Source organism: Folsomia candida, unplaced genomic scaffold, assembly GCF_002217175.1.
Source record: "Folsomia candida strain VU population unplaced genomic scaffold, ASM221717v1 Fcan01_Sc001, whole genome shotgun sequence".
NCBI classification, from domain to species: Eukaryota; Metazoa; Arthropoda; class Collembola; order Entomobryomorpha; family Isotomidae; genus Folsomia; species Folsomia candida.
The window spans coordinates 12,845,457-12,873,316 of record NW_019091193.1 but is presented as its reverse complement, the minus strand read 5'-3'; the positions used below and the strand labels follow the sequence as shown (position 1 = coordinate 12,873,316).

The 27,860-nt window shown below is 36.1% G+C and overlaps 6 protein-coding genes and 1 long non-coding RNA gene across 14 annotated transcripts; 4 read left to right on the top strand and 3 right to left on the bottom strand.

The window, feature by feature from the left end:
- Nucleotides 1–417: 417 nt before the first annotated feature.
- Nucleotides 418–1,397, bottom strand: LOC110859650 (ATP synthase subunit delta, mitochondrial). Its single transcript, XM_022108622.2, has 3 exons — nucleotides 1,191–1,397; nucleotides 911–1,103; nucleotides 418–799 (listed from the first exon to the last, which is right to left on the bottom strand). Exons 1-3 carry the CDS (start codon nucleotides 1,302–1,304, stop codon nucleotides 627–629), a joined length of 480 nt encoding a protein of 159 aa, XP_021964314.1. The 5' UTR covers nucleotides 1,305–1,397; the 3' UTR covers nucleotides 418–626.
- Nucleotides 1,398–2,527, top strand: LOC110853861 (39S ribosomal protein L14, mitochondrial). The gene is made up of 3 exons (XM_022102211.2): nucleotides 1,398–1,546; nucleotides 1,833–2,054; nucleotides 2,131–2,527. The coding sequence occupies exons 2-3, from the start codon at nucleotides 1,838–1,840 to the stop codon at nucleotides 2,382–2,384; spliced, it is 471 nt and encodes a 156-aa protein (XP_021957903.1). The 5' UTR covers nucleotides 1,398–1,546; nucleotides 1,833–1,837; the 3' UTR covers nucleotides 2,385–2,527.
- On the bottom strand, nucleotides 2,432–10,953 carry LOC110853850 (oxysterol-binding protein-related protein 6). Of its 3 annotated transcripts, none has more exons than XM_022102199.2 (19): nucleotides 10,707–10,953; nucleotides 9,222–10,517; nucleotides 8,476–8,715; nucleotides 8,269–8,367; nucleotides 7,671–8,016; nucleotides 7,397–7,593; nucleotides 7,167–7,326; nucleotides 6,773–6,973; nucleotides 6,565–6,657; nucleotides 6,455–6,496; nucleotides 4,412–4,533; nucleotides 4,304–4,331; nucleotides 4,157–4,230; nucleotides 3,909–4,088; nucleotides 3,723–3,805; nucleotides 3,590–3,651; nucleotides 3,413–3,521; nucleotides 3,194–3,334; nucleotides 2,432–3,099 (listed from the first exon to the last, which is right to left on the bottom strand). In XM_022102199.2, exons 2-19 carry the CDS (start codon nucleotides 9,270–9,272, stop codon nucleotides 2,994–2,996), a joined length of 2,334 nt encoding a protein of 777 aa, XP_021957891.1. In that variant the 5' UTR covers nucleotides 9,273–10,517; nucleotides 10,707–10,953; the 3' UTR covers nucleotides 2,432–2,993. The 3 variants fall into 3 exon arrangements, with proteins under 3 accessions (XP_021957891.1, XP_035704226.1, XP_035704228.1); XM_035848333.1 differs by having other exon boundaries at nucleotides 6,773–6,886; XM_035848335.1 differs by having other exon boundaries at nucleotides 9,714–10,517; nucleotides 10,707–10,952.
- On the top strand, nucleotides 4,672–6,460 carry LOC118434553. The gene is made up of 4 exons (XM_035848338.1): nucleotides 4,672–4,692; nucleotides 4,761–4,929; nucleotides 4,983–5,590; nucleotides 5,657–6,460. Exons 1-4 carry the CDS (start codon nucleotides 4,687–4,689, stop codon nucleotides 6,389–6,391), a joined length of 1,518 nt encoding a protein of 505 aa, XP_035704231.1. The 5' UTR covers nucleotides 4,672–4,686; the 3' UTR covers nucleotides 6,392–6,460.
- A 1,366-nt stretch (nucleotides 10,954–12,319) lies between the features above and the next one.
- Nucleotides 12,320–17,738, top strand: LOC110860275 (apoptotic chromatin condensation inducer in the nucleus). Of its 5 annotated transcripts, XR_002548938.2 has the most exons (17): nucleotides 12,321–12,789; nucleotides 12,853–12,937; nucleotides 13,465–13,545; nucleotides 13,637–13,748; nucleotides 13,834–14,305; nucleotides 14,408–14,472; nucleotides 14,566–14,854; nucleotides 14,932–14,948; nucleotides 15,043–15,229; nucleotides 15,530–15,752; nucleotides 15,843–16,040; nucleotides 16,128–16,316; nucleotides 16,423–16,593; nucleotides 16,668–16,827; nucleotides 16,929–17,047; nucleotides 17,117–17,472; nucleotides 17,561–17,738. XR_002548938.2 is itself a non-coding variant. In XM_022109334.2 (16 exons), exons 1-16 carry the CDS (start codon nucleotides 12,740–12,742, stop codon nucleotides 17,201–17,203), a joined length of 2,502 nt encoding a protein of 833 aa, XP_021965026.1. In that variant the 5' UTR covers nucleotides 12,320–12,739; the 3' UTR covers nucleotides 17,204–17,738. The 5 variants fall into 5 exon arrangements, 4 of the variants coding, with proteins under 4 accessions (XP_021965026.1, XP_035706065.1, XP_021965022.1 ...); XM_022109334.2 differs by having other exon boundaries at nucleotides 12,320–12,789; nucleotides 13,837–14,305; nucleotides 17,117–17,738; XM_035850172.1 differs by having other exon boundaries at nucleotides 12,320–12,789; nucleotides 15,843–16,022; nucleotides 17,117–17,738.
- A 1,743-nt stretch (nucleotides 17,739–19,481) lies between these two features.
- On the top strand, nucleotides 19,482–25,629 carry LOC110863178. Of its 2 annotated transcripts, none has more exons than XM_022112428.2 (10): nucleotides 19,482–19,986; nucleotides 20,064–20,163; nucleotides 23,515–23,597; nucleotides 23,678–23,821; nucleotides 24,165–24,295; nucleotides 24,377–24,602; nucleotides 24,665–24,816; nucleotides 24,884–25,019; nucleotides 25,089–25,230; nucleotides 25,313–25,629. In XM_022112428.2, exons 1-10 carry the CDS (start codon nucleotides 19,730–19,732, stop codon nucleotides 25,370–25,372), a joined length of 1,431 nt encoding a protein of 476 aa, XP_021968120.1. In that variant the 5' UTR covers nucleotides 19,482–19,729; the 3' UTR covers nucleotides 25,373–25,629. The 2 variants fall into 2 exon arrangements, with proteins under 2 accessions (XP_021968120.1, XP_021968118.1); XM_022112426.2 differs by having other exon boundaries at nucleotides 24,362–24,602.
- Nucleotides 25,422–27,161, bottom strand: LOC118435062. Its single transcript, XR_004834465.1, has 2 exons — nucleotides 26,823–27,161; nucleotides 25,422–26,739 (listed from the first exon to the last, which is right to left on the bottom strand). It is a non-coding gene; the product is annotated as an uncharacterized LOC118435062 (long non-coding RNA).
- Between the last annotated feature and the right edge of the window lie 699 nt (nucleotides 27,162–27,860).

The following is a 27,860-nucleotide window of genomic DNA, read 5'->3' as shown; positions in this document are numbered from 1 at the left end:
GCACATGATTTGTAACTAATTCAAAAATTTGGTACCAAATGGTAGAAACTATATCTAACAAACTTTTAACCATCCACAACCACAACACGGAAGTTGGTGATATTATATCGGTCAATTCGGAAAAAAAATTAGAAGCGGGCTCTGACTCATTGAGTCAGGGACTATGTCCCTGACTCGGGCTATATGGAGTCTGCACTGTAGGTTTTTTCCATTTACTTTTAGTACTTACCAAAAACTAATTCGAGCCGAAAAGTGTCTATGCCAGTGTATAATTTGGACGAAAAAGGCTATATATATATACAAATATCCGTCAAATTGATATGCATTTTCTCACTTTGGGACAATGTTGTTGAGGAGTGAGCAGTCTTGACTTTTCTATGCCTGCTATCTCCAAGAAGCACTTGCAAAAGTCTCACATTGACAGTGTTTCTACATTTCACATTTTTTATTGTTATTATATTGACAAGGTGTTGATGTTTATGTAATACAATGAGTTAAATTGACTCAATTGCATCATATCCAATGAAACTGACTATTCATTCATTAATGCTAACCGTAGTACACTATAGTTTGAAACAGTATTTTCGATTTTATATAATTTAGACGTTACTTTTACAATTTAACTCCTATTTTGTGGCAGCAACCAACGCTTCTGCAACTTCGACAGCAATTTGCGCTGATGCTTTCTCCTTATCCCCCGTTGCTCGGGAAAGCTCCTGCTGTGCGGCTGTGAGTTCTTGTTGGGCTGCAGAGGCATCAATCATGTCCAAAGGTACGGCTTCCTCGGCCAAGATTTGGACTATGGACAAGGGAAAAAATAAATAAATGGATAATATCCATAACATATTCTGTTATGCATGCATTGCACATTATTTCCTTGTAACATTATCCACACTTTTCTGAAACATACCCGACGAGTCTTCATTGACTGTGATGGATCCCGAAGAGACAAAAAACTTTTTGATTGAACTGTCGCCTTCGGTCACAGAGAGAACTCCAGGTTTCAAAACAGCCAAGGTGGGTACATGGTTTGGAAGAATACCAAATGCTCCGGAGAATGAAGGAACGTCTACTTGCTTAATGTTAGCTTTATTGTAGTAAACCTAATAACACATTTTCAAAATGTTTAAAAATAATTCGAAAGTATTCAACGACAGAGAAAATTGTTCCAGAGTTTATATATTGTTAACCTGGTAGGGTGCGGCAAACGTGAATGCCATTTCGTTCCCCGTGGCTGCAGCATACCCCCTGCGGATGACCTGAAGGGAGGCGGACGTCCTCGTTCCCACCCTGCTCAGAAACATTTTCAGTGATTTTTTTTTAATTTCCGAGTTCCGAAATTATTTAGTGATGAACGGGCGGCGAGAGTGAGAGTGAGCGAGTTGAACACGGGGAGGTTTTACAGGATGAGAGAATCACATGCTACGAATCGTAGCGGAGCAGAATGAGATTCAGCTCAAAATTCAACCAAAACACGGGGAAAGTTCCATTTAGGGAAAGTAATACAATTTTATCAGTCTTGTCGGTGTGCTGCTTCGTACTCTTGGTAAGTAATTTAATTAATCCTCCTGTTATTTTGTGTAACTTACCATATTGTATTTTCATGTATATACTTGTGCGGCCAATAGATGTTTCAAATATACCAAATAATTATAATCTTTAAGTTGTACGACTTTTTTTGGTATGCTTTAAAAGTAAACGTAAATTTGCATGTTTCTCAACATTTCATTATCCATGCAATGGGGACCAGACAATATAGGCTAGGGTGACGTAGGCTGATGTAGTGCGATTACTACGTAGTACAGAACATAATTATCTGGTTGAATTTTCAGACAAAATGAGTACCTTTCTCCGCCTTTCTCTCCACATCAAATTTCCACTATCCTCAATTGCCGGCAGTAGACAAATTCACATGACGAACTCACTTTTAGAGTTACGCAAGTTAGCTAGAGTCCGATGCGTTGATAATAGTGCGATTGGAAAGCAGGCCATGGCAGAAGGGAGACCTCCAAAGATTATCCACGTTTACAATAAAAAAGCTATTGCTACGATAGGTATGTGAACAAATCATTCAATCATAGCATGAACATTTACAGGTAATGTTAACTGTAAACTCATTGTATAATTCAGGAGACAAAGTATTGTGTACGGTGAAAGGAGAGATGAAGAAAGCAATTGTGGTTGGAGTAAAGAAACATCAGAGGCATGGTATTCCTCGCAGTGATACCAATAATATTGTATTTATTGATGACAATGGAACACCTCTTGGTACTCGAATCCTTGCCCCAATTCCTATGCTTCTACGCAAAGTATTAAAGGAAAAAACCATTGCAAAAGGCGCAGATTATACCAAAGTTTTAGCGATAGCATCAAGATTTGTATAGCCAGATGATATGACAGAATTATGTATTTTCATGAAGGCCTTCGTTTCAATTTGATCGTCAATAGTTTATTGTTCGTTTGTAATATAATTTAAGTAAGCCATGTTTCTACAAATAATAAAGACTCTTTTTCCTCCTTCAATGGACAGCAACCACAAATACAAGTTACATTTTCATGCAATACATAATATTCAATACCACAGAAAGAGCACCTATTGGACAGTTTTGCACAACCTATAAATTATATATATGTATACTCGCCATTCTGTTTAAAAGGGTACCCTATAATCTATATAAAGGCGTTCACTTTTTTTATCGGTACTGAATTCCAGAGGCACTTCTCTTCTTTAATCACATTGAAATCATGTTTAATATTCATTGGGATAGTCACATAATTCAACTATTTTCAGTCCTTTCCCAATTTTAAGATTTGCGCATTACATAGAAAGGAACACTGATAATTTCGTCAAAAAACTGTTGGAAGGCAGCCTACAGACTAAAATACGTTGAATAATTATCATCGAATTGATGAATAGGAAGCTACAGATACAAGTATCATTTTTTTCTTTTCGTAAACACTAAAATTAGACCAGGTACTCAATGTACAATAGTTTACCACAAAGGTTCTATTTTCCTGAAGCCGTTCTTCCGTAGTTCCCAATATTCTCCGGTAAATTCCCATTGCTCGTCCCCACTACGGCTGTTATTATTTGATTTTCTGGAAAAGATGTAAAAATAACAATCTTAATACAGATCATGTACTAAAGCAATACTAAAGCAATTTTCGTATCTGGACCGAACTGCGAACATACCTAAACCAGGACGGGACAATTGGTTTGTTTTCTTCCTCTCTTTGTTTTCGTCGATCTCTCTGCATCTGCTCTATTTGAAGTTTCATGGCTTCTGCTTCACTCAGATTCCCTTCTTCAAGAAGACGTTGATCTGGTCTAAATCTATAGTATGCAATAATTAATATTAAAGTTTAGGATGACAGAAAGCAGTGACATGGAAGAACACTTTAAAAAACTTACCGAGTATCTGTAATTGGAAGTCTTTCTCGAAGTTGAGGAGTCAATTCATTTAATTCAATCGCGAATCGCGAAAATCCATAATATCGGTTATGGTCGTCTGGCATATTAGCTATTTAAAATCAAAAGGCAATATATTAACTGGGCCACTTCACCACTGCGCAACGTAAATAAACCAACCTAATCTCCAAATGCATCTAGCGTTAGGTGATTGTCCTACATAGAACGCTTCATTCCAATGTCTAAATATTCGGATAACCTTGGGTTCAATTTTGCAAAAGAACAATATAAAAAATATTTTAAAAAAACTTACCCATAAAGATTTCGTAATGTAACCCCTTCGCTATTCACAATAGTTCCAAAAACTTCATTTTTCTTGGCTGACCAATAGGAAACCTATGCGTCGAAAACCAGTTAAAAATCATGTTAAGTGCATATATATCCAAATGTCAATTATATATGTATAAACTGAGTAATTAATTGAAAATATATATAATACCTTGACAAATGTAAGGTTACAAGTAATCGAACCAGAAGCAATAACAACTTCGCCATATAAATCAACCCATCGACTCGGAGGCGAAAAAACGTTATGCACACACGTCGTGGCTTTATTGTATGAATAATGTTCACCCCACTTTGGAAGAATAATGTGATTTTCTCCTATTGGTTGAATTTCCTATATAAAATTAATTTTTGATGATCCATGACATGACACAATTTTTTTGTAATTTCTTAATAGTTTACCATTGACTTTCCCCAAAACTTAGTCTTTGGTTGAATTTCTTCCCAGAACATCCAGCCTCGCCCTTCCGCATGACCTATTTTAAAATTACAGTGACAAATTTTGCTGATAATGACTTTTATAATACGTCGGAAGTATATATTTCTTACCTGCACTCACTGGTGGATGATGGGACACCTATAATGGGGAAATTGTACAGTTAATTGTTCATTCCATATATACTTCTCATAATATGCATGGATAGTACACCCGTATACCTGTTCACTTATAAATCGAAATCCTTTGTCCTCACGAACACACTCAAATGTCTCCCCATGAAGCGGGTTGAACGGTTTGTGGGACCGGTAGTATGCGGTAGCATAGCCGGAAACTGCAAATGCTGCAGGAAGAGAGTTCAATAAACTTCATTGACTTTCACTCAGAAAATGCTGGCTCGCTCACTCGTTCCTCTCTCCATCCCCCTCATAGTTCTTAGTTCTCGTATTAATTAATTTCAAATTTAGTAATAATTAATAAAAATTGTTATACCACAATGAAGGTAAGTGTTCCACATTTAAATATATATATTTCCTATTGATAATTACATTTAATTAATTTTCATTGCAGCGGAGCATTGAATTAGAGCAACCCTCCGACTCTGACGAGGAGGAATATGAGGAAATGTCGACACAGAAGTTGAAGAAGATAATCGATGAGGGCGGATTGTCCCAAACAACAACGACCCAACTATTGGGTATCTTTGTCAAGAAAGTTGACGAAAGGGATGCAAAGTTGGGTACGTTTGTAAAAGCATACAATGTGATTTGTAATAATAAATTATGCTTGTAGCTGGCAAAGCTGTTCAATCGACTTCTGGTACTGATGTCCCAACCTCACGTTTAAAGGCAGTAAGGGATGCAGTTAAGGCACGGATTTCATTTGAGGGGAAAGATGAAGACATGGTCCAAGATCCTGGTTTCAAACAGGCTATGGAATCGCTAAAAGAGAATCCCATCACAACAATGTTCAAGGGAGTCATTCTCCCCGTTTTATGGGATATAAAGCGCTCCAGATTGGGATTCCATGACCCCACCCCCTTTAAAAAATGTCCAAGAGGGAATGATGTTTACAAATGCCAAGTTGATTTCTGTTGGATAGATGAGAAGTCGCCAAAATGGAACTACTGTGTGACCCATTCCAGTAGCCAAATCTACTTCGTTCAAGATATTACAAGTAATACCACCACCGTCGCGATCATACACCCACAGGTTTCAAAAATTAATGGTTATACGGACAAGGAATTGAATAAGTATTCTAAATCTGCAACTGCTAAGACGCACGCGATCTCCGTCTACAACTATATGGAGTTGAACAAAAAGGCTGATCTCCGCTCGTTCCAAAACCTGAATTATTCGACGGAAAGTTTGTTGGCAGGGGAAGGAAATCATCATAACAAGGTATGATGAAAATTGTTATGCATGAAATATTGTCATTAATATCACCATGTTCTGTTATTCATGCAGGTGGCCATGAGTATGATGACAATGATGCACAACTCCGTCTGTCATGTGGAAGATCGGGTGAAATTCATCAATCAAGAGATTATCTTTCGGAATAGTGATGGATTTCAAAAGGACTTTTTCGAAAAGTTGCGAAAAGTACTTGAACTAAACAAGTTTATATTTAAAATCACGGGTGAGAAAAAGTCTACGACAATTCTGCCACAGTCCCTGGTTCCAACAGTTTCCTACCCAAAACTGCCCAGTTCATACCTTGCTCGCGACAACAACACTGGAGAAATATATTCCGGGCTAAGATATGGGATGGAGAGGGGGAGGGGTGTTGCATCAATAGGCCATAAAAGATCCAAGAAGACAGGGCTGACTGGGTTCGATAAGAGCCAAATAAAACGGATTTATCAATTTGCTCACCCCCGTGCTGATCTAATAAAGGATAACAACTCTTATACGAGATTCTCAGTGGATGAGAAAAATATCCATGAAGAAATGAAAATACAAGCACACCGCATTGAAACACTTGGACACATCTCGTCACTATTCGCCCAGATGCTTGGACTGAAGATCAACGGTCATGATATTATTTTCTTGTGTCAGAAGTATCAGCATTTTGATGATTCATTTTCAGAAGTATTGTTGAATGAAGTATTTGGTTATATGTACGGAGAAGTATTGGCAATAGATATCCCCATTGTGGCCAAGGATGATAAAGGGGAGCTCATTTGGAAATTTCTCATGTAATTAGTTGATCTATTTTATGCTAAACATTGTTATTAAATAAAAATTGCTTTATTCTTCACTTACCTGCAATCATGGCCATCCGCTCTATGGGATCACTTTCTTTACCTAATTATAACATTGATTTCGTTTATATATGGTGCACTCTGACAAACACCAATGCTTGATCTTCTTACTAGCATTATCCAGAAGTTCGCTGTATTCCAATTCTTCACACATCCTTTGCAAAACTCCTAGTGGTTCGTTTAAGGCTACAGGCATGGAAATACCTTAAAAATTATAAAAAAACATAACTTTTCAATGGTGATTACATAATAATGTCATTCTGTTCTGTATTGTTTGTTTGGATGATAAACTTTGTATGATACAACTGATGAATCTTACGGGACAAATCCTTTCCAATGTTTTTTCGAAGAATCCCCCATAACGAAGGAACTTCAGAACCAGATGGTGCCGCAACGGGCAACTTTGTCCTTCGTTCTTCCCGAACAATGGGCTCTATTGGTAAGTCAGAAGCACCATTACTACTACTGGCGCCAGATATTGACTTTATTTCGGAACCGTGTGAATTGGCTGTAGATTGATCTATGCAAAACGGGTGCAAAGCAAAAATCAAATTTCAAACGATTATATCGTGCTCATGCGTGTGTTATTAGGTGTTAAGAAGAGTGTTTTATAGCAAATTTTGCAAATGAAAAACGTACTTATAAAGTGATACATGTGTTATATGTAAGTATGTATGTTATGGAAAGCTTGAATTAGGATAAAAAGAACTTACCAAACTTAGAATTTTCGGATGTTTCGCTGTTAATTGAGTCAGCTTCACCTTCTCCTTCAGACGAGAAACTTTCTTCGTCCGAAGATGTTCGGTCATCCTTGTTGTTGTCCATAGCGTCATAGTATTCTGAGTTTGACATTGAGCTGCTGTATGACTTCATCTGTACATGAAATGCACAAATCTTATCTAAACACTTCATAGTAAAAATGGCATATTTTTATTATTATTACAGTGTCCGAATTTGCTGGAGCGATTGAAAAGTTGGAAGTTTCAAATGCAGAGTCTCGATGAATTCTCGCGAGTCTCGACTTTAACTCTGCGTTCTGTTGCAGTGCTTGATTTAATGCTAAACGCAAAGTTGTAGATCCTCCATCATTATTTCCCATAGTTCTAAGCATCCCTCGAACGTTATTAAGGTTAACCAGAACTGAAATTAAATGGAATATGTTAATAGTTAGAAATAATCTGGCTAATTTGAAAGTTAATAATTTGTGAGAGATATACCCTCTTTTGCAAGAACGAGATAATCCCGCTTATTGTCATCATCTTTATCCTTTTTGGAATGAGGAATAGCATCAAGAATTCCTTGAAGGTGACTCAAATCCTTGGAAAGTAAATTTAATTCCTTGTCGATGTCTTTTCCATCTCCTGAAGGCGTTGTTGGGGACACGATATCTTCCACTGGGGACGACAAGTCCTTGAATGAAAGTACATGTTGCCTGTACAATCGATGTTGCTTTAATTGTTCCAGCCATTCCATGTACGTCTCTTTGGGTTTGATTTTCAAATGGTAGATACAATCTTCAGCGTCAATGTCTACTCGACCATCTCGAGGTTTCGTCGTTATAACCTGTTTATAAAATCATTAGAATCGTTTGGGTAAGTTTGTATATCGCTTTATGGGGAAATTCGGTACAATTTAAGAGCTTGCATACTTTGGATCGGATAAATCTACTCAGAATACATAGGGTAAATAAGAGTGGGTTACTCTTATTTAAATATTCGTGTATATATAGGATACCATTTATTTGGTTATGAGTCACTCTATTATACCTGTTTTAGACCTATATTCTATAGGGGCTATAAGTATCATTAAACTTACGGATAATCCAGTATCCAGACTCCCATGAATTTTACCCCGTGCAATGTCCCATCCACTTTTTCCATAGACTATCACCCCCTTTTCCAACATGAAATATCTCTGAAAAGGAAAAAAATACCTCGTGATGATCCATTCTACAGTAGATTATCAGGAACATTGAAATGAACCGTGTATGGTGCATAAATGAAGTGATAGCCTAGACAGTACCTTGTGGTAGCCTTTCAAGGGCCATTTCCGTTTTTTGAGGATGAATCCCTCGAATTTTTTTGGAATGCGGTCATACGTCTGCCCCTCCTTCAATCCCTCGAGAATCTCCCAATCTGACCTCCCCGACCTCTTCTTCGCTTTTCCACGTGGTGGGGGGAGAGGGGGGTTCGAAGGAGGTGGCACGGAGGCCCCCCCTCCGCTCACAACCACCCCAGTACTGCTGCTATCACAACTTCCCTCCTAAATAAATCAGGGTCAGTTTAATTCAAAGTCAAAAATAAGTACTACAAACTATGCAAAATAAGCGTTATTTCATTGACTACCATAACAAACCAGCAAGAATTTTAACTTTTAGATTTTTAAGTTTTATGGTTCAAAATTGTTTAATTCGGCATGGCGTGTACGACTTACAGAAAACACGCCAGGTTTTTACTTGTAAAATAATTCTAGTAAGAAATTCTATTATTGAAAAAGAATATCCATAACCAACGTGAACAAATGAATAACATGGACAAGTTATGTTCTTAGGTTCGGTTTAATGCAAACTTTGCAAGGGGACGAATGCATACTATTATGTGTTCTATATCTAACCATAGAAAATATATACGATTAATGGACATCGTTGGTGTCAATTAATCGGGCTCTTGTAATGCAAAATTACTTGATAGATACTTATCAAGCTCTACCTGTCATACAAAGAGCAAATAAATGAAATGAAATAAAGCTACAAAATTCCTGCCGCTTACATCGTCAGACTCGTGATGTCTTGAGCTCATGGCGTTCGAATGGAATGACATTGCCGAACAGTGCTTGTCCACTTCTGACAGACAATATGAACAAACTACCGCACACGGTTGTGGACATAAAAATAATTATTGCTACTTAGGAAGACGAGGACGTGTACTTATTTAGTTATTAATAGGAATCGGTATTCGTGTATTTTTGCAGTAATAATTATTATTAGATTAGTTAAGTGTAATTCTCAGGTTTAAAGTTTTTGAGTATATCAGTAAATTTTTCTAAGCTACAAAACTTCACAAAAAATTGTGCCTTTGACTGTAGCTTCACACAATCGACTACAATTCAGCATAAAGTAATTAGATAAAAACCATTAACGTTCACACATAAAATACACAATGACGATTATTAAAATTATAAATGTTTTTTAAACATTATTTTATCACATTCGGAAAATCACAAACTGTTTTAATTATAGCCCGTATAGTATTGACTTGAACCTTGGATTTATGACGAAACGAAAATTTATGTCGATTCTTGAACAACTTAATGATTATAATAGTCTGACCGGAGAAATCCTATGACTCCAACAGGCAGGCAATCAAACTTGTTGATATCTATTTTGGAGTGCTCAAATGGACTTGGGACGATAAATCAGATAATAAAACCGAGCCGTTTTTTCTCAACGAAATTAAGGTCAAAGCTGAGCAAAAACTTGTTGCACTTTGATTTTGATAATACGCAGAGAGAGCATAATACAGCGAGTTTGACAGGTAATGATGAAGGTTATGATTACGTGTGACGAGTAAACCAAGTGGTGATTATCTTTTGTTGTGAATTAGTTGTAGATAAATGTATAACTCATCGTAGTAGTAATACTATTACCACACTCTGCATAGTCACTGTTGTTGTAACAGAACCTGACAAACTTTTGCTGTAACTTGAGCATTTAAAAGTGAAGCATGGATCAGTCAAATTTGATGTTCAAACTTTGAGCACAATGTTTAAGTTGATTGATGAAAATTTGAAGGCAAAATATTCGATGCTGGGTATCATCACTATTCATAATAAGCCACGGCGTGTTGCTTAATTTCCTCTGTCTACCATGAATCATGTCATGGTTTAAATTATAAATTGCACGCAATCGACGCCTGTTACTGCTTTCACTACACCTTTCTCGCTCTCTCTCCAATACATGCAGACGTTTTAATGGATTTCCGGTTGTCTGTTATCTGTCAGTCATTGGTGGCAAGTGTGGAGGGATCCTTATATCTCAGGGTCCGGTGGTTAATAATCGTCTTTATCTATCAACATGACACATAAATATAAGTATTGCTTCTGATGATGATTTATATTAGCCTAATCTAACGACTTGTGAATTTTAAATATTAGCACTTGGTTAAATAGATATTAACCCCATATTCTCTAATTTGATTAGCCAAGTAGCAACGTTTAATTCAATTAGCAAAATTCCTTGTTATGTAAGATTTTACCGTTAATTTGATCGATCTGAGAGCTCTGCTGAGACCAAAATGACTATTTTAAACTAAGGGAAACTGATACATTATTTTATTTTGCTGCAATTATAATTGGAGGACCGATTTCCAGTCAAACCAAACCAATACAAATTATAGTTGCATTTGATTTATGCCAAAAAGTTCCGCATTGCAGAACAGTTTTGCTGATTTGTAGGAACAAATCGCGAGTACAACCAAGCAACCCTGCTGTTGGTTTATGTTATACTGCAGAAAAACTCGATAGAATTTAACATCCACAAAAAACTTACACAAGTCTCATCCTCTTTCGAGTTGTGAGAACCATTGGCTAAATCAAAGTTCTCCGTATGCCAATGAATGCAGCGACCTTTAGACTTTAGAAATTAAGTATTTTAGATGCGATGGACACTGAGGATTTGGTGTATGTGAATAATTACGAATTTACGAAAAAAATGTGCTTCATATACTAAATAAATGGTCTGGCGATAATATAATTTTTATATTATTGAGTTTCATTCAAGTAATATGCATTCTCAAACCGTTATTACAATGCATTTAAGTGTGTAGCATGCATGTTGTAAAAGTCCTTCAACAACAATTAACGTACATATATATGTACTATATGTGGTACTAGGGCAAATGGTGCTTGAGACTCGCACAGCAAAATCAACTAAACTAGAAAATATATAAACAAGAATGAATGAATTTAATTGAATTTTATGTTATGCATACGTAATTCCATCTATCAATATCACAGATCATGCGAAAATCTAGTTCTTATTTAGTAGCATAAACAACCTTTGTTATTTCAACTAAAACATTACTCTAGCATACCTTGAAGTATTGAAATGATATGTGATTGTGTCATAGTGATAACTTCTTTTTCATCCATTACTATTATTAAGGCCTTTTATTATTATATTTACAACTCGTTGAGCCTGCATGCATGAAATATTCATAAAAATTATATTTCCTTCGCATATTATTTCTCTTCAATTGCATCCCAATTAAATAGATCATGAGCTATAATTTTCTAAAATTGTGAAATGGCAAGCCCATTTCAAGGACCAAGCCAACCAAAACGAAACACATTTATCGATATTGAATTGAATTGTCAATGAAATTATGTATGCACAATGTTCCCCAAATCCGCCTAATTTTTAATTGAGTACTGAAATACTTAATTTTGCCTGCATGCATATATTTATTTGGGAATACATCACTGATAGTACTGAATCAGTACTATCAGTGATGCATTCCAGTTCCTGAAATCAGTACTACTGATTTCAGGGTTGTTGATTTGGAAAGTTTATCATCTTCAGCATATACTCAAAGATTTTCAAATGATCAAATTTTTTTCGGAAAGATATGCTGCATAAATGCAATAATTGTATTACAATTATTTAATTACAAAGTTTAATAACTGATTCTTCGTATGAAAACATTCGATCTCAATGCTGGCGTCGCATAGAGTAAAACTTCAAAATTCGCCAACTGGCTTACATTGCATACAGCGTGTTTGTACTAAATTGTACTTCACGATTTATACCAACACACGCTATACCAGATATCTGACTACCACCACCATGCACCTTTTTGAATGAACAAGTTAGAAACCCATAAGAAGTATGTATATAAATTGTCCTCTTCTCAGAAGAGACCCCGCTTCACGGCCTTATTTAACAGGAAAAAGATTATTAAAATCGGGTAAATTGTAACAATAATATCATGGGTCTACCTGTATCGTTAGTAGATTAGACTAACGAAATAGACTACGCTTGTTCTACAAGTAATAAAACTTCATAGAAGGTGGCTGCATAATAACCAATATTTGGAATACATTTACGGTTTGTGTAGGGCGGTTTAATAAGCGTTGTCCACACAACACATCAACACCATGTCAAATGTTATGGAGAGGCGAAGCGAACATTGACTTTACGAGTCGCGATAAGTGTATGGCCAATACTCACCTTTGTTAATTGGTTCTTTTATATATTCTGAACTTATTGCTGGGAAATAAAAGTGCAAAAATGTCATCGAAAGACCCCATGGTTGGGGACAAGCTGCTGTCCAGCCTTCGGTAAGCTAACAAAGTAGAGAATTTTAAAAGGGTTAAGTTTATCTATCATATTCCGAAAAATAGTGTGGTAGACTTGAAGGAGGAGCTGGAGAAACGAAGCCTCTCAAAGTCTGGCACCAAGAAGGATCTGGCGGATCGTCTTCGAAATGTGAGCACATTTAAAAGCTGACGATATTAATTGACCATTCGTTATGTTATTCAATCTCGTTCTCCTCTCAAATCTCAACTCTAACAAATTCTCGCTCTCTCGCTGTCAACAATTTTGGTTCCAGCGGTAGAAGCTCAATTTTGTTCTGTCGACTTTTACTGCACATTTGCACACTCCACTTGGTTCACAAATCACGCTCATCTCTCGAGTCGAACAAATGTTATTGAATACCTATATTTGTACTTCGGATTTCAACCTTTAGTTTTTATTGTATAGTTTAGTTTACACCGTATTCTTCAAAAGTCCACGTGTGCCCACCACGAGATTGAATTATTGTTTAGTTTATATACAACCCCAACCAACTTCTTTTCAGTTAATTTTATTTTTCGTACCCTTAAAAATAAAATAAAAACTCAATAGGTATAAGTCTGTTGCTTTGTTTATGTTGGTCATATATTATACGTATATATTTGCTTATATTTAGTTCATAAATTCTCATAATTAGAACTTATTTACATATTTCACAGTATATTGTTCAACATGAACAAAAAGAGCCGGTTGTAGCCGCCCCACCCGTATTAGACGAGGATGAGCTTCCGAGCATATCGGTAAGGAAAACGACAAGTGCAAATTGTTAAAGTAAAAACATTGTATGTGATAGGATTTATAAATAATAAGTTTGAAATGTAATTTTATCAGATGCAAGAAAAACAACTGTTGGCAGAAAAAAATCCATTTTTAAGAGACTATTTTGCATCTCAAGCAGAGTTATTTCATTCACAGAAAGTCGCGAAAAAGTTGCTTTTAGAAGGTATGCGATTTAATGAACACGTTTTACAATTGGAGCTGAGTATCAGATTAAATATTGCTACAAAACGTTCATATTATTTTCATAGAAGAAGCGAGACGTGAATCGGAAACAAGTGCACCAAGTGCTGACGAAGGAGGCGAAAGCTCAGCTGCAGAGGACAAGGATTTAAACAGCAGCACGGAGGAACTTAGTTCAGGGAAAGTAAAGCAACTTGCCAAAAAGTTTGAAAATAATAGTGCAAAAGAAACCCCACCCATTAGTAAAGAACAAGTCCCTTCGACACCGCCGCCAGCTTTGCGAGCGAGCCCTGTCAGAAAATCTGAAACGCCTACGCCTCCCCAAGTTGTACAACCTTTCAAGACCACTCGACAACGGCAGCTAGAGAATTTAGCTAAAAAGGCCGAGTCTAGCAAGATTGTGGAAGCATCAAAACCATCTCCTGAAAAATCTGTAGACATGGTGGAAAAAGTTGTTGCACAAAAACCGATTGATGCGTCGCCAAAAGCAGAGTCTCCGGCTTCTTCGTCTTCATCGTCAAGATCACGATCCGTGTCAAGGTATGACTTGTATTCAGCTGACCTTGTTAGATTAAATGTTTGATATATCGTTGTTGTATAAATATATATCATTACTATGCTAATTTTTTGCACCCACTTTAGATCGAGATCTAATTCCCCAGAATCAGACCACCGTGAACGAAATACCGAGAAGCCTTATACAGAAGGTAATGTTATTAAATTGTTAATATGCAATTAGCAATAATGTGTTACTAATTTGTACTTGATAACCAATTAATACTTCATTTTCTCCTTACCAGATGCCAAGCCAGAACCAGAGGAAGAACAGCATTCCCCGCCGAGCGACGATAATGAAGTCAATGAAAGACAACTACCACTTGGAAGTAATGGGAATGTAAAAAAGTTGGCTGAGAAATTTGAGAATAAAATTGATGATTCTGTCAAAACACCATCGCCAATCAAAAAAGTAATAGAAAAAACTGTTGAAACTAATGAGGCTGAAATGGAAACTGTTGCTACTGTTGAGGAAGAAGATAAGACAGAATCTGTGGCATCCCGGTCTAGGTCCACTTCCAGATCTAGATCCCCGTAAGACATGTTTACTAAACTATGCATTGTTTTTTTCAAGTACATGATTACTGATTATTTTGTTGTTTAAAACTTAGATCCCTTGAAAAAGAACGTAAGTTGATTGTCCCATCATCGAATCATTACGGATTTTAAAGATACTAAAAATCAAACATAATTAATTATGTGCTTTGTTGATTTATTTGCAGCCGCTGTAGAACAACATGATGAGCAACCAAAGGAAGATGAAGATAGTCATCAAAAAAATGGAGAAACGTCTGTGGTAGACGCAATAACGGCTGTTGCTAACGAAGAGAATGCCGACATTGAATGTACAAAAATTGATTCCTCGACAAAGTCTTTGGAAAATAAAATAGACACTAAACCGGAACAAAAGTAAGTCGTGTACAATTTATCTTAATTCCACTTTGTCAGACTAGTATGCTACTGAAGTAGTACATTATGTACTACTTCATACAACGAAATGAGGGGGGTCAAGGGGGTCGACGGACCCCTTGAATATCGAAATTATAACATGGGGCTAATGAACAAGCACTAGATATAATACGATTTTAGGGTCTCCAGACCCCCTGGCCCACCCATGACATTTCGATGTACTGTACATAGCCATTGCTTGATAAAAATTCAAGAAATTAGGATAATTGATAACCATTTACAATGTTAATATGTGCATAGGGTTACAGCAAGGAATGACATGGTATTGTCTGCCCCAATAGAAGACGAAGAAATGTTGGACTATGGTGAGGAAGAAAAACTTCAGAGCGAACCTCCCAAATTTTACTGGACAAGAAGAGTGCTTCGTATAAAAAACAGACATATTTCTAAACCTCAAGAAAATAAATGGAAGAGGGAAATTGACATTAAAGCAGCCGAAAATATTAATTCCGAACTTATGTCGGTATGTAATGCAATATTGCAGTATCACTTATTTTTTATAAGATCCTTTATGTGAACCATGAATATTCATAAAAGAGTTTTTGAATTTCAGGAATGGTTTCCAAATGTCCGACTTTCTCCTGCTGTTGAATTTAAAGAAGACAAGCCGGATAAATCTCCACCAGAAACACAAGACGAACAAGATGTTCGTTTCACTAGAACGTTTTCTATTGAGTCAGAAGAAGGTGCAGTAACATCTATGAAAATGGAGAACATTACAATTACAAGGAGGGTTAGTCTAGTTCCAATGGTAATTTTACTACTTTATTATATTACTCTCACTGACCTGTTGTCTTATGATTCTAATGAAACGAAATTCGGATTATGTTCATTATAGATATCAACTCAGAACGATAACGATGTCGATAAAGATTTATCACCTGCTAGAAATCCTCCATCAGAAATCATTTTAGTGTCAAATTTGACAAGACCATTCACCCTTCCACAACTAAGGGAACTGCTTCAGCGCACTGGAACCTTGGAAGATTTGTGGGTGGATAAGATAAAGTCAAAATGTATTGCGAAGGTGAGTTATGTTTTTTTTTAAATTGAAAATGCTTATGTCTATAATGTAATGTGGCTGGGTATTTATATTAGGCGTATCATAATTAAATATTTATTTACCTCTGCAGTACGAAAAACAAGAAGACGCCTTTGAAACAAGGGCGGCCCTACATGGAGTAAACTGGCCCCCATCAAATCCAAAAGCATTACAGGTTGACTATACTACAGAAGAAACATTAGTCGAGTACAAAGCTCGTGATGCTGGTGAAATCAAGCCTGCTGTTATAGAAAAGCCTGTGGTACGTAATTTTAATAATAATCAAACTGTTTCTCGTTTTTCATCTAAACAAAGTTTTTTTAAATTCTGGTGCAGACGGCTGAAAATTTGCCAGTTCGAGAATGGGATATGGGAAAGCGGCAAATTCCCTCCCCCAAAAGGAGGAGGAGCAAATCAACAAGTAGGGATCGGAAAAGATCTCGAAGATCTGAGTCTCCTCTTAACCGCAGGCGACATTCCCGCTCTCCTCAAAATGGTAAGTCTAGATATAAAATTCGCATTAAACAAGTTTGAATATAATTGATTGATGACCTATTACCAAAATTAAAAATTCACATAAAACTCGTCATACTTCAGGGCGGAGATCTCGAGGACAGGCAAAAGATAACGAACCGTTGGGCAAAGCCTTGGATGAACTGTTTAGAAAAACAGTGGCTATCCCATCTATTTACTGGTTACCTCTTACTCCTGCTCAGGTACGCATTTTCTAATCAAATGAATTTAGAAACTTTATGATAATACTAATGGAGTAACGTTTTTTGCAGATTGCAGAGAAAGAGGAATTGCGAAGAAAGAGAATGATAGAGAGAGAGAGACGTTTAGCAGAAATGAACAAGATACGCCCCCGTTAAGCCAACATGCATGCTAAACATTGCAACATTAAAGAATTTACACCCCCTCCATTTCCATTACTCATCCCAATCCCATCCCTTAACCTATCTTTTCCTGCATGTATCCACGTTTCCTGGGTTAGGCTCACTTCACAAAAGATCATTTATCGTTCTAGGTTTCTTTTAGGTTTTTACAGGTACTCGAGGGAGCTGTCAACGGATTTCAAGAGCGGATCCTGCTTTTCCAAGGGAAATTGTTCCCATATTATAATATGACTGGCTGGAATCGAGTGAGACGATTACCTATTTGTAGATGTCGTATGAATGCGAATTATCAAAATTTAAATGTGTTATTTTTTGTTATGTCAACTTTCTCAGCAATGTTATGCCACACTACTGTCAGTTTTAACACCAATCAATCATACCCATGCATTGAGTTGAGTGAGTGGTTCAATGAATACCTTGAGAAAGTATTGAAAATACAGTTCATGAATTGATGAGACATGTAGAGTTGTTCGGAACTACCAATAAAGTGATTCCTTAGTAATATCAATAAGCGCACGCCGCTAATCGTCTTATTCCTTTCACATGTCGAAGATAGCTCTCGTTATTATATGACAATATTGCAAATTATGTTTCAAGCAAAGTATACTGGATATGCCATTTTCTACGTACGCTAATGTAATCCATCCATGCATCAGTCAGTAGTACTGATTCCGTACTATGCGTCTTACATCAAACGCATAGATCACAACCCTGTTCCTTCCTAGCCATGAATTTGTACATAGTACCATAGTGAATACTCTAAAGGTAACACTGGTGCCGAACTAATTTTGAATTGAATTGGACAAAAAGTAATGGACGATAGTCCAAGTTAAAACGAACCATAACAGCTTTGGACGACAATTAAAATTAAAATTAGTAAACGAAATAAACCACCACTGACCAGATCTGTCTCCAAAAAGCAGCAATACCACCGGGTTTCAGAAATGTTATTTTTTATCGGTGTTCAGTTCCCGAAATCCAAATTCAGTTAAATATTTTTCAAACCTGAAACTTTTTTTTATTCTAGTCATCCTCATACATAATAAATATCATATTGGAGTAAAAAAAATTGCGTACACCTCGTTAATCAATATTATTATTTTTTAATTCAACCATCATGTGCTGTGCGACTGATCTACAAAATGAGTAAAATAACCCACATTCTGATTCGTCCTTAACTATTTATTGCTAAGGACGCGTTATAGCTGCACCCCAAAGTTGATGTCAAGTGGTCTACATACGGCCTTGACTACCCTCATGTTGACTCATCATACAAGCTGTGTCTTCCCGTGGTCTTCTCTTAAATATGTCATCCAAATCACAGCATAAAAAAATCATAAGCAAGTGCAGAATTTTGGCTAATATCACTTACGACATATATTTTTTGAGACGCATTGATTGAATATACAAAATTACGTTCAGCATATCGTCCCATGTAGCGTGCAACAAATTTCTAATTTTGGTAATTTGACCTATTATATGTTTCAAATTGAATTCTTAATTAAGAGGAAGTGGATGTCCAATTCGTTCAAATGATAAAGTGCACATAAATTCACAAAAGCATCCACGAGTCCGTTAATGCACAGTATGCATAACTGATTATTCAAACTTCTCATTTTCATTAGACAATAGTCCAATCTGAAGTGGCAAATAATTGACAGCACGTTCTTGGCTTGGAGACCGTTGTTGGGTGCAGCGTGGGCAATGCGTACCGACGCAAGCAAGTTGCTCGTGAGGAGTCAACCTCACCAACAGTAATAAACATATAATAATAATACAACTACATATAATAATAACAAACAAGACTGACCCCTTTCCTTCATTAAACGTGATGTTGCCTGCACCACGTATATAAATTGCTTCGAGCCATGTGCACTTTTGCTTTTTTTTGCTTATGGCTCTGTTTGGAATAGTTTTGACCCATTCATTTAGCGTTAGATCTTCACTTTCTTGCTATGGATAATCCCATTGAGACCACACGTATGACCAACATTAGCCGTTTTGTCTGTGTATGCATGTGGGTTGAATTTGGATATTTAATGCGAAGGGACGGATGAATAACTACAATTCATTAATTGCATGAATATATATAAACTGGCGATTCTTCGCTAGGGCTTGTGCGCCATATAGCACACAATGGAAATAAAATTGTGAATGAGATGTGTCAAGTGAAAGTATTGTGGCTGCACATTGATATTCACGTTAGTTGTGATCTGCTGATATCCCAAGATTGTTGTTACATAAGAGAGTGAGCAGTTGACGGCGTGGTTGTACGTAATTGCATCTGAGCCTTAGTTTGTAGACGCCATATAATAAATAAATATACGCCATCCCGGTGCCCGCGGTTTTCATCATGTCGTCAAAATCTTAGAAAAACCTGGATTTTAGATGCACTTGTGAAATGGAACTGCCAGTAATTTGAAAAATAACTGTTCTTCTACGCCGAACGTGTAGAAATATAATTATGACGCACGTCCAGGAATAATCAATCACACCCAAGCCATGTTTATTCCTTTGGTGTTTTGGATTTTTATAATAATTTTAGTACTTCCTGTGTACGTTCTAGTGCTGACTCCATTGGCAGTATGGCGTCTTTGTGTCAATTTAATAGCTTATCTGACAAGACCAGATATTGTAGCGTCCTTAGATTCCCGGGACTTGGTATTTACCGGTGATGATTATTATGGCAGGGCACGAAAGTCGGTGATAAGCTCAATCATTTTAAATGGTCCTGCAACCCTAAATACGCTTAAAGAGAGGTACTAATCAAGACACAAAACTCGTAAATAATCTAAATAATCGTAACTTCATTATCATGTTAATTAATTTCCTATAGGTTCACCAAAAATGTGTTGGATAAGCCTCACTTTTTCAAAATGCGTTCCAGACCGTATGTATTCATGGGGTATTGGTTCTGGCGTCACGTGGAAATTCAGGTGTGTGCAATGTGTTTAGTTCCTACAACTCGTGTAACCATTTATATTTATTATATGCACAATTATTCATTTTTGACGGACTGAAACTTGAAGTCATAATTTATTAGTTCAACAATTAATTAGTAAAATGTAAAGTCATAGCATACTACTTCCTAATGTTTCTACTTTGCAATAACTGCATTTAACTGTAATAACTGGTAGGTAATAATTTAGATCAACTAGAAAAAATGTGTCAGTTTTTAACAGAATTGAAAAATAGTGGCATTGTTGGCGAAAATTCATAGAAAAATAAATGCATTACATTCGCCACACGATGTTGCGCCAACTAACCATAAATTATATCTCAGCATTGTCTGCATTTTCCACAAATTGTTGTTAGACTGCCAGTCATGTCTTTGGCCTATAATACAAGCAGACCGGCATGATATTGGCCAAGGTCGACCAAATCAAATCTGCAAGCTTGCACACTCACTTACTTGGATTTTTTTCTTGGATGGAATCGTCGGCAAATATTGAACTTACTGAGATCAATTTAAGTATGCTTTTCTACTAAAAACTATAGCTTCCAAACTTGCTTGTTTATAAATATGAGCAAGAAGGGATGCATTAGCATTAAACATTTTCAAGTTTAAATCAATTACTTTGCTCACTCACTAAATGCAATGTTCAAATTACTCAGCGTGAATGCATACACATGTTTGTATGCTTATGTAATTTGGTGAATGCAAAGAACAAGGAAACACAATGTATTTTCAACAATTGTTAAATAATGCAACTATTTAGCACTGCATTCTTCTTTCGATGTTTCATCTGATGGTTGGATAAGCCGCATCTTATTGTTGTTGTGTGAATATCCGTATCGTGAGAAATGGAGCAATGGTTAATCCAAGGAGCTAAGAACATAATGAATGATTCTCGCCATATAACGAATGCTAAACTTATTTCCTTCACACAATTTGTCCCCTTTGCCGACAAAATGTAATTTTGACATTTAGACCACCGTTGATTACGGAGATATCGACCAATGTTCATTAATATTATTTTTCTAGTAATGTTTATATAATCTCAATTAATTAATTCTGACTATCTAAGTATATACAATTGTGACTCACAATTTGTGAGTCATAATATTTGTAGAAATTTTTCCTCTTTACTAATACATACATTAGATCTAGTTGGGTTTGGGTGTTACCATTCTTGATTATTAAATTTTGGGCTTCATATATTTATTTCATAACAATTTTCGACAAAAAAGAGGCAGTCCACCACATTTCGATATTACCAAACCAAGTATAATAGACGTACATATGTACGAGTCTGTTAATTGGAGATCATGGTCACAACATTGGTCTCTAGCCGACCTGTATACGTCTTATTACGAAATGGACTCATCAATAAAATAAACACTGGTCAAGCCGCTCATACACAAATTGCACATTTTCCATTAAATAATAATAATACAGATACGTACATAAATGGCACTTATTGAGTGGTTAAATGGTGACCGTTGATGTTTACCTGCACGCATGTCAATGTCACTCTGACATATTTATTGATAGATTGCTAAACAAATCACTGAATACCTAACCTAAGGACGAGACAATGCCTCATTGTTTGACAATTTTCTTTACTATCCAGAATCCAGGTTCTACTGGAAGTCCGAAATTTGATGATTAGTTTAAAGTCCAATTTAATAGTTATGCTGCCGTTTATCTAATTTATTTGTTTATTTACTCCAGTACGATTACTGCGTAAATTTCAATTGCACCATAAAAATTATATAATTGCAGTATTAAGCGGATAATTATTAATTTTATGTGCTCAGTTTGCATAATGTAAGGGAATCATACATGATTAAGCGATATTATATTGCAGCGAATTGTCAAAGTCGCGTGGGCAGTTTTTTGTACCTGTCTCGTAGGCTTCGAATAATATCAGATACATCAAGATAAATAAGTTATCCAATTTATCAAGGAAGACAGGAAGTTCATTATTACTTGTGTGGCATCTTGTCTTACAAGGGACACTCACGACCTGTCGTTTGAGTCCAGGGTACCGACTATGTTTTTTAGAATCTACTAGGACCCCAGATGAAGGATTCATTCTTATTTCCGTGTAAAACTTATATTTGGCGTCGTGCCGTGGCGCCAAATTCGCCAAATTTGAATGTTTTTATTTTTGAAACCGCCATAACTTTTGAAATCCTGGACGGATTTTCAAAATTTTTGGCAAAAATCATGACAAGGAGTTCAACTTTCTTATCCCATGAAATTTTTTCCAAAATTATTGCTTTTAAGTTTTCGCAAAATTTCGTAATTTTCTTAAAAATGGGGGTTCGTCGAAAAAATGCTAAAAATATTTCAAAAATTAGAAATTTTTTATTTTTATTTTTTTCTCTAAAATTTCGACTTCTACGATCATTTCAAGCATAAAATTTTGAAAATCCGACATAAACTACTAAAGTTATGAGGGTTTGAAACTGGTCGAAATTGCAAATTTTTAAGTTTAGCGCCACGCCATGGCGCCAAATATGAGTTTAACACGGAAATATGAATGGATCCTTCATCTGGGGTCCTAGTAGATTCTAAAAAACATAGTCGGTACCCTGGACTCAAACGACAGGTCGTGAGTGTCCCTTGTTAGTTGTCTTTCCTCGGCAGTATTTTCAAAAATTTCAGTACAATAGATACATACATTTGTGTTTCCAATGAAGTGCTAGAAATTATTGGCATAGTAAATCGTCTGATCTCTAACATGACCGATATGAATTCATAATTTTTAAAAATATCAAACAAAATTTATAAACACTATGAAGCGTTCAAATATTATCATGTACATTATTATGAACAGTGCATAGTTCCTTATACTTATTATTTACACGTTGCATCTCTTGACAATAACTTCCTTTAAAATTTGTGCATGCGAAACGAAAGCTGATGCAAACGAAAATCTAACAAACTTTATAAATTAGCAACGATAAATCTACTAATATTTGTACGGATTAACATTAATAAATTTTGCATACATCTTTATCTCAATCATGAAAACCAATACACGCGTCATATTATAAATATGACGCTTCAGAGATTATTTTGCTAGATTACTTTCTGTAGGATTAGCTATTAAAATTGTGATTTCATAATAATCACTTGGCCGGTCAGCACTGTTAACATCGACATCGACCACAATAGAAAGTGTCAATAGAACGTCACGGTCACCGCCTAAATAAATAGACTCGTCAGCATAATATTGACAGTTTGAATGTGCTATGTGTATGTATGGTAGTGCTAATTTGGAAAATAGTAGTTCAGTCAATGAAGACTTTACAAGTTTTAACCTTTTTGCTTACAGGAAGAGGAGCAATTTGCGGAAGTTGGAGGAATTCTATCAGAAGATGAGCTTAATGAAGTATTACCATCGTGGGTATCTGAAGGGTAAGTTTTTATCACCAAGCATAAAGGATTTGAAAAGTGACATTGATGAATTTGTATTTTTGGTCTATTTTCTCAAATAGATTTTCTCCTGGAACTCCTTTGTGGAACATAAAACTTATTCATTTGGCAGGAAATCGCACTGCCGTAGTTCTTAAAATTCATCATATCATTGGGGACGGCGTATCTTTCATGAGTCTGTTGGAAGAGTTTTGCGACAAAGGATGGTCAGTGAGATCATTTATTTTCCTCTCAATCTACTTTTAGCTGTATTTATTTTGTACTTATAAGTTTTAGTTAATGTTTAACTCAGCGTGCAAGAGAAAAATTTTATTTTTCCAAGCATACATTTTTTTGCTTCAAAAGCTTAAAAGTGTGTACAAAACATTTTAGTTAATAATTCGAGTTTAAGAGAAAAACTGGGATGAACTGTCGCACTTACAATGCATATTATTCCTAATACTTAATATGTGTAGACACAACTGTAATAATTTGCAACACAAGTCATACTACAAAGTAATTTCAACAATTTAATCTTGATTCTCAGTTGATAAGACCTTCAACTTTCAGGTCAAATTTGCAAACATCTCCAGTCAGACCATTTTCTTTTGCGCACTGGGCGTATGCGTGGTATAACTTTCCTTGGACAGCATTAAAGGCCTTTCGACTGGCGAGAATTCGTAAAGGATTTCGACCCAAAGGTATGGAATGAGGGAGAGAAGGGAGGTCGTGCCAAATTTTGAAAGCTATGCTAAGATTATTGACAGTTTGTGCATCCGCAGCAATCGGAGGTCCAGCATTTACATGCTATACAAACTTCCCAATGGAGAAACTTCGCGCAGTCCGAAGAGCACAAAAATGCATTTTCCCTACCGTTTTGGCTGGGGTTTTATCCGGAGCGTTCTACAAATTTTTTCAAAGTACTGGAAAGAAAAGTCCAGCCTCAGTCCGAATGATCATTCCAACGCCATATCCAAATCGACCTGATAAGGGGACTTGTAATCACGTGTATGTTTTTTAAGCACACAACCGTCGTATCCGATTATTTTAACAATTATCTTCAATTGCAGAGGCTGGCTACACTCAGAAATGCCACTGGGTGACCCACTCGCAATGAAAAAATTTGAAGATGGTGTACGTTACAGCTACATCAGCGGTCTGCACGGAATAATGTGGCAAATTTTTAAACCGATGTATCTACTTCCTGCACCTTCACTTTCTGGTAATCACATTTAGTCCAAATTGCATCGAGTACAAATTTTGATCAATGTTGTTAACTATTCTCACAGTGTATACTGACTGGGGGGAGAAAAATCTTCCTCCTGCCGTCCTCACCAGCATACCGGGCTCTATAACGCCGGTTTACCTTTTAGGTCAGGAAGTGGATCATTCCTACCCCACATTATCTCTAGGTTATACCACTGGGTGCGTATCGAATAATCTCACTAATCTCATAGCACAATAATGACTAATGGTTATTATTGAAATTTTCAGTTGCAACGCGTGCATGACGACTTATAATGACGGTGCATATTTGTCAATCCGCATTAGCAAAGAAATAATCTCTTCGAAGGAAATGCTGGACGTTCTGGTCAGCAAATATATGCACGAAGAGCTGGAGTTGATGTATCAAAATGTACGTTCTAGTTTTACCTTATTTTTCTACTATTATTTTTGATTGTCGAGCCGTATTTAAATATCGTTGCTTGAAATTTCAGGCGCTCAACAAGGAAAATGGCAATGCAGTGGAGCACATACAAATAAATGTGTCAAATTAGTCTGAAAAAAATCATTAGTTGACTGGGTTGTTGCATTTCATAACGTTGATATTCGTAATGCACCCATTACATACTATAAGCTTGTCACAAGCGGTGAATATGGTAAATATGTCAGATTTATCTGCAATGCATGAAAGTATTTATTACTAGCTTTATAAAATTCTCCGTGTTATAATATTGTCACAAAGTTGTTATAGTGTTCATGTTCAATGAGTGACGTTGATATCTTATATGCAAATAAAAAGAATAATTTGTTATCCAGTTGGACACTGTATTTTATTGCAAAGTTACAAATATATGTATATACTGTACATTCACAACCATTCAAAGTAACAGAATTTACAAAATGTTTTACTATTTGTTCCACCAAATTATTTAGTTGGTAAATTTTGGACATGTTCACAGGGTTATTTTTAATCCACCAGACTTTTAATTGAAATCACATAACTAAATATATTGAAATCGCATAACTTGAATTTACAGTGCTTTAATTCGATTAAATAAATGAATTTAAAAGTTATGAAAATACGTGTCTGACGGATTCAGTTATAGGGATGGTTCGAACGTATTTAAAGTACTCGAAATTCAAGTTATGGAATTTCAATATATTTAGTTATGTGATTTCAATTAAAACTCTGGTCCATTAAATGACACCCATGTTCACACTTCTGCAAACAAAATGAAATCTGTACTATGAGAATAATTCTTTAAGCTGTGAAAAGGCTAATTATCTGTACTAGTAGTGGCGTATATTTACATATATAAGAATTAAGAAATTGCATGGCGTCACTATATCTTAAACGCATCTTTGAGTTCTGACATGATATTTTCCGAAGAATTTAGTTAATATTTTATGAATTATCGTATTATATGTACGTAGCATTCTTGAAGACAAAGCCGAGTGTGAATGTTGCTCCAAAAGTTACGACTCGGCGGCGAGAGATGTCTGCTGAGGCTACGCTTTCAGGGCGATACTGTGCCTCTTACAAAATTATGAGATTTGTTTTATGTAGTTGGAAGCCACTTGCGCCTTAAAAATTACTTTACAAATTTTACAAATTGCAATGCGTAGTTGAAGGTTGAATTCATGGATATCGTTAGTTTTGTTTATTACATATTCCACGCTTCGTATCTTAAATTCAAGTCAAGTCAACCTTTATTCGAGTGTTAATGGATATCAGTTGGATATCAGATATCAGTTAAATTGTTGTCTTCATAAGTTCTTTAGTGAATAATTACATCATAAAATTTACATATCCTCTACAAAATTTGAAGCATGCCACCGTTATGCGTATATATTCCACCAATTTGATAAATCATAACGTTTATTCGAATATTCAACTTGACTGGAGCTGTATCTAGTTCGTCTAACAAAACACATACAATGAGAGAGTGGTATCGGAGTAGAAAGGGTCTTTAATTTTGTATCAAAATGCATAGATTAACTAACCTGTTATGATTTTCCAATTGCATTATTTACAGCGGAATACCCATCAGTTGTTGCATTGCAAGTCGTAAAAGGGAGCTCCGAGTGTGACACGCCGTTTCAAGACATGCAGAAATGTCACACACGATTTCCGCTTCATGAAATTTCAATCGCACAAATAATTAATAACTGAAACAGTTTGAAAAGGCAGACTGGAGGCGTGTATGACATGAGAATGACATGACATGATGACAGATCTGACTGAAATGAAATGGCTCATGGGTGCGAGCTTACGAATTTTATAGGATCACGAATGCGAGAACAATCGCGATCAACATTTCAGAACAAAACATCAACCAACCCACCAACACGGAATTGTCAATGTTCTCAATATTTTATGCGTCTGCTCCTATTCACAAGCAGAAACGCAGAGCCAATACCTTTTAAAATCTTATATACATACGTCAGTCAATCCACCTTTTTTGCTTGAAACAGAGGATATGAAAAGGCGGACGAATAATTGCACCCAAAAGTCATTTATACGTGCAACATTTAATACAATACGAACATATCTGCTGAATACCAGCCTGGAGACAGGTCTTCCTTTCACAGGTCTAAAGCTATGCGTCAGGTCTTCCTGAGTATATGGGGATGCTCAACGAATGATTAGAATGACCAGGAATGGCATGTTCAAAAATTCCCGAAATTCTTCATCTTGCACATAATTCATCTTTCAAATTCTTTGTCTTTCATGGCAGCAAAAGGGCATACGCCAACAATCTCACATCGAGATCGAGTAAATATGGTCTGCTGCTGACTCACAGGCAGTGGTCTCTCTCTCCGTCTGTCTCTGATCCTCTCGCATACCACAACTCATAAAATTTTTATCTGGGGCAAAAAATTATAGGCGCCGTATTATAGTCTAAATGCGCATGTAAATATGATACTCTTTGCCCAGTGATCAACTAGAAGTAAAAATTTGGAGACGTATATAACATTTTTTAAATCGTGATTTTTTTTAAACTGAACTCTCATCGTGCGATTATGGATGAGTACGACACG

Bases quoted from the DNA above. Each gene is read 5' to 3' on its own strand.
- LOC110859650 (XM_022108622.2), bottom strand. From the start codon at position 1,304: ATGTTTCTGAGCAGGGTGGGAACGAGGACGTCCGCCTCCCTTCAGGTC. The intron at 1,104-1,190 runs GTTAACAATATA...ATGTGTTATTAG, and splicing joins CGTTTGCCGCACCCTACCAG to GTTTACTACAATAAAGCTAA. The intron at 800-910 runs GTATGTTTCAGA...CCTTGTCCATAG, and splicing joins AGTCAATGAAGACTCGTCGG to TCCAAATCTTGGCCGAGGAA.
- LOC110853861 (XM_022102211.2), top strand. From the start codon at position 1,838: ATGAGTACCTTTCTCCGCCTTTCTCTCCACATCAAATTTCCACTATCC. The intron at 2,055-2,130 runs GTATGTGAACAA...TGTATAATTCAG, and splicing joins AAAAGCTATTGCTACGATAG to GAGACAAAGTATTGTGTACG.
- LOC118434553 (XM_035848338.1), top strand. The intron at 4,930-4,982 runs GTACGTTTGTAA...TTATGCTTGTAG, and splicing joins CGAAAGGGATGCAAAGTTGG to CTGGCAAAGCTGTTCAATCG. The intron at 5,591-5,656 runs GTATGATGAAAA...TTATTCATGCAG, and splicing joins AAGGAAATCATCATAACAAG to GTGGCCATGAGTATGATGAC.
- LOC110853850 (XM_022102199.2), bottom strand. From the start codon at position 9,272: ATGTCATTCCATTCGAACGCCATGAGCTCAAGACATCACGAGTCTGAC. The intron at 4,534-6,454 runs GTAAGTGAAGAA...CTCTTCCTGCAG, and splicing joins GCGGATGGCCATGATTGCAG to CATTTGCAGTTTCCGGCTAT. The intron at 4,089-4,156 runs GTAAACTATTAA...AATTTTATATAG, and splicing joins AGTTTTGGGGAAAGTCAATG to GAAATTCAACCAATAGGAGA.
- LOC110860275 (XM_022109330.2), top strand. From the start codon at position 12,740: ATGTCATCGAAAGACCCCATGGTTGGGGACAAGCTGCTGTCCAGCCTT. The intron at 13,749-13,833 runs GTATGCGATTTA...TTATTTTCATAG, and splicing joins GAAAAAGTTGCTTTTAGAAG to AAGAAGCGAGACGTGAATCG. The intron at 16,041-16,127 runs GTAATTTTACTA...TGTTCATTATAG, and splicing joins GGGTTAGTCTAGTTCCAATG to ATATCAACTCAGAACGATAA.
- LOC110863178 (XM_022112426.2), top strand. From the start codon at position 19,730: ATGTTTATTCCTTTGGTGTTTTGGATTTTTATAATAATTTTAGTACTT. The intron at 23,598-23,677 runs GTAAGTTTTTAT...TTTCTCAAATAG, and splicing joins CCATCGTGGGTATCTGAAGG to ATTTTCTCCTGGAACTCCTT. The intron at 25,020-25,088 runs GTGCGTATCGAA...TGAAATTTTCAG, and splicing joins TCTCTAGGTTATACCACTGG to TTGCAACGCGTGCATGACGA.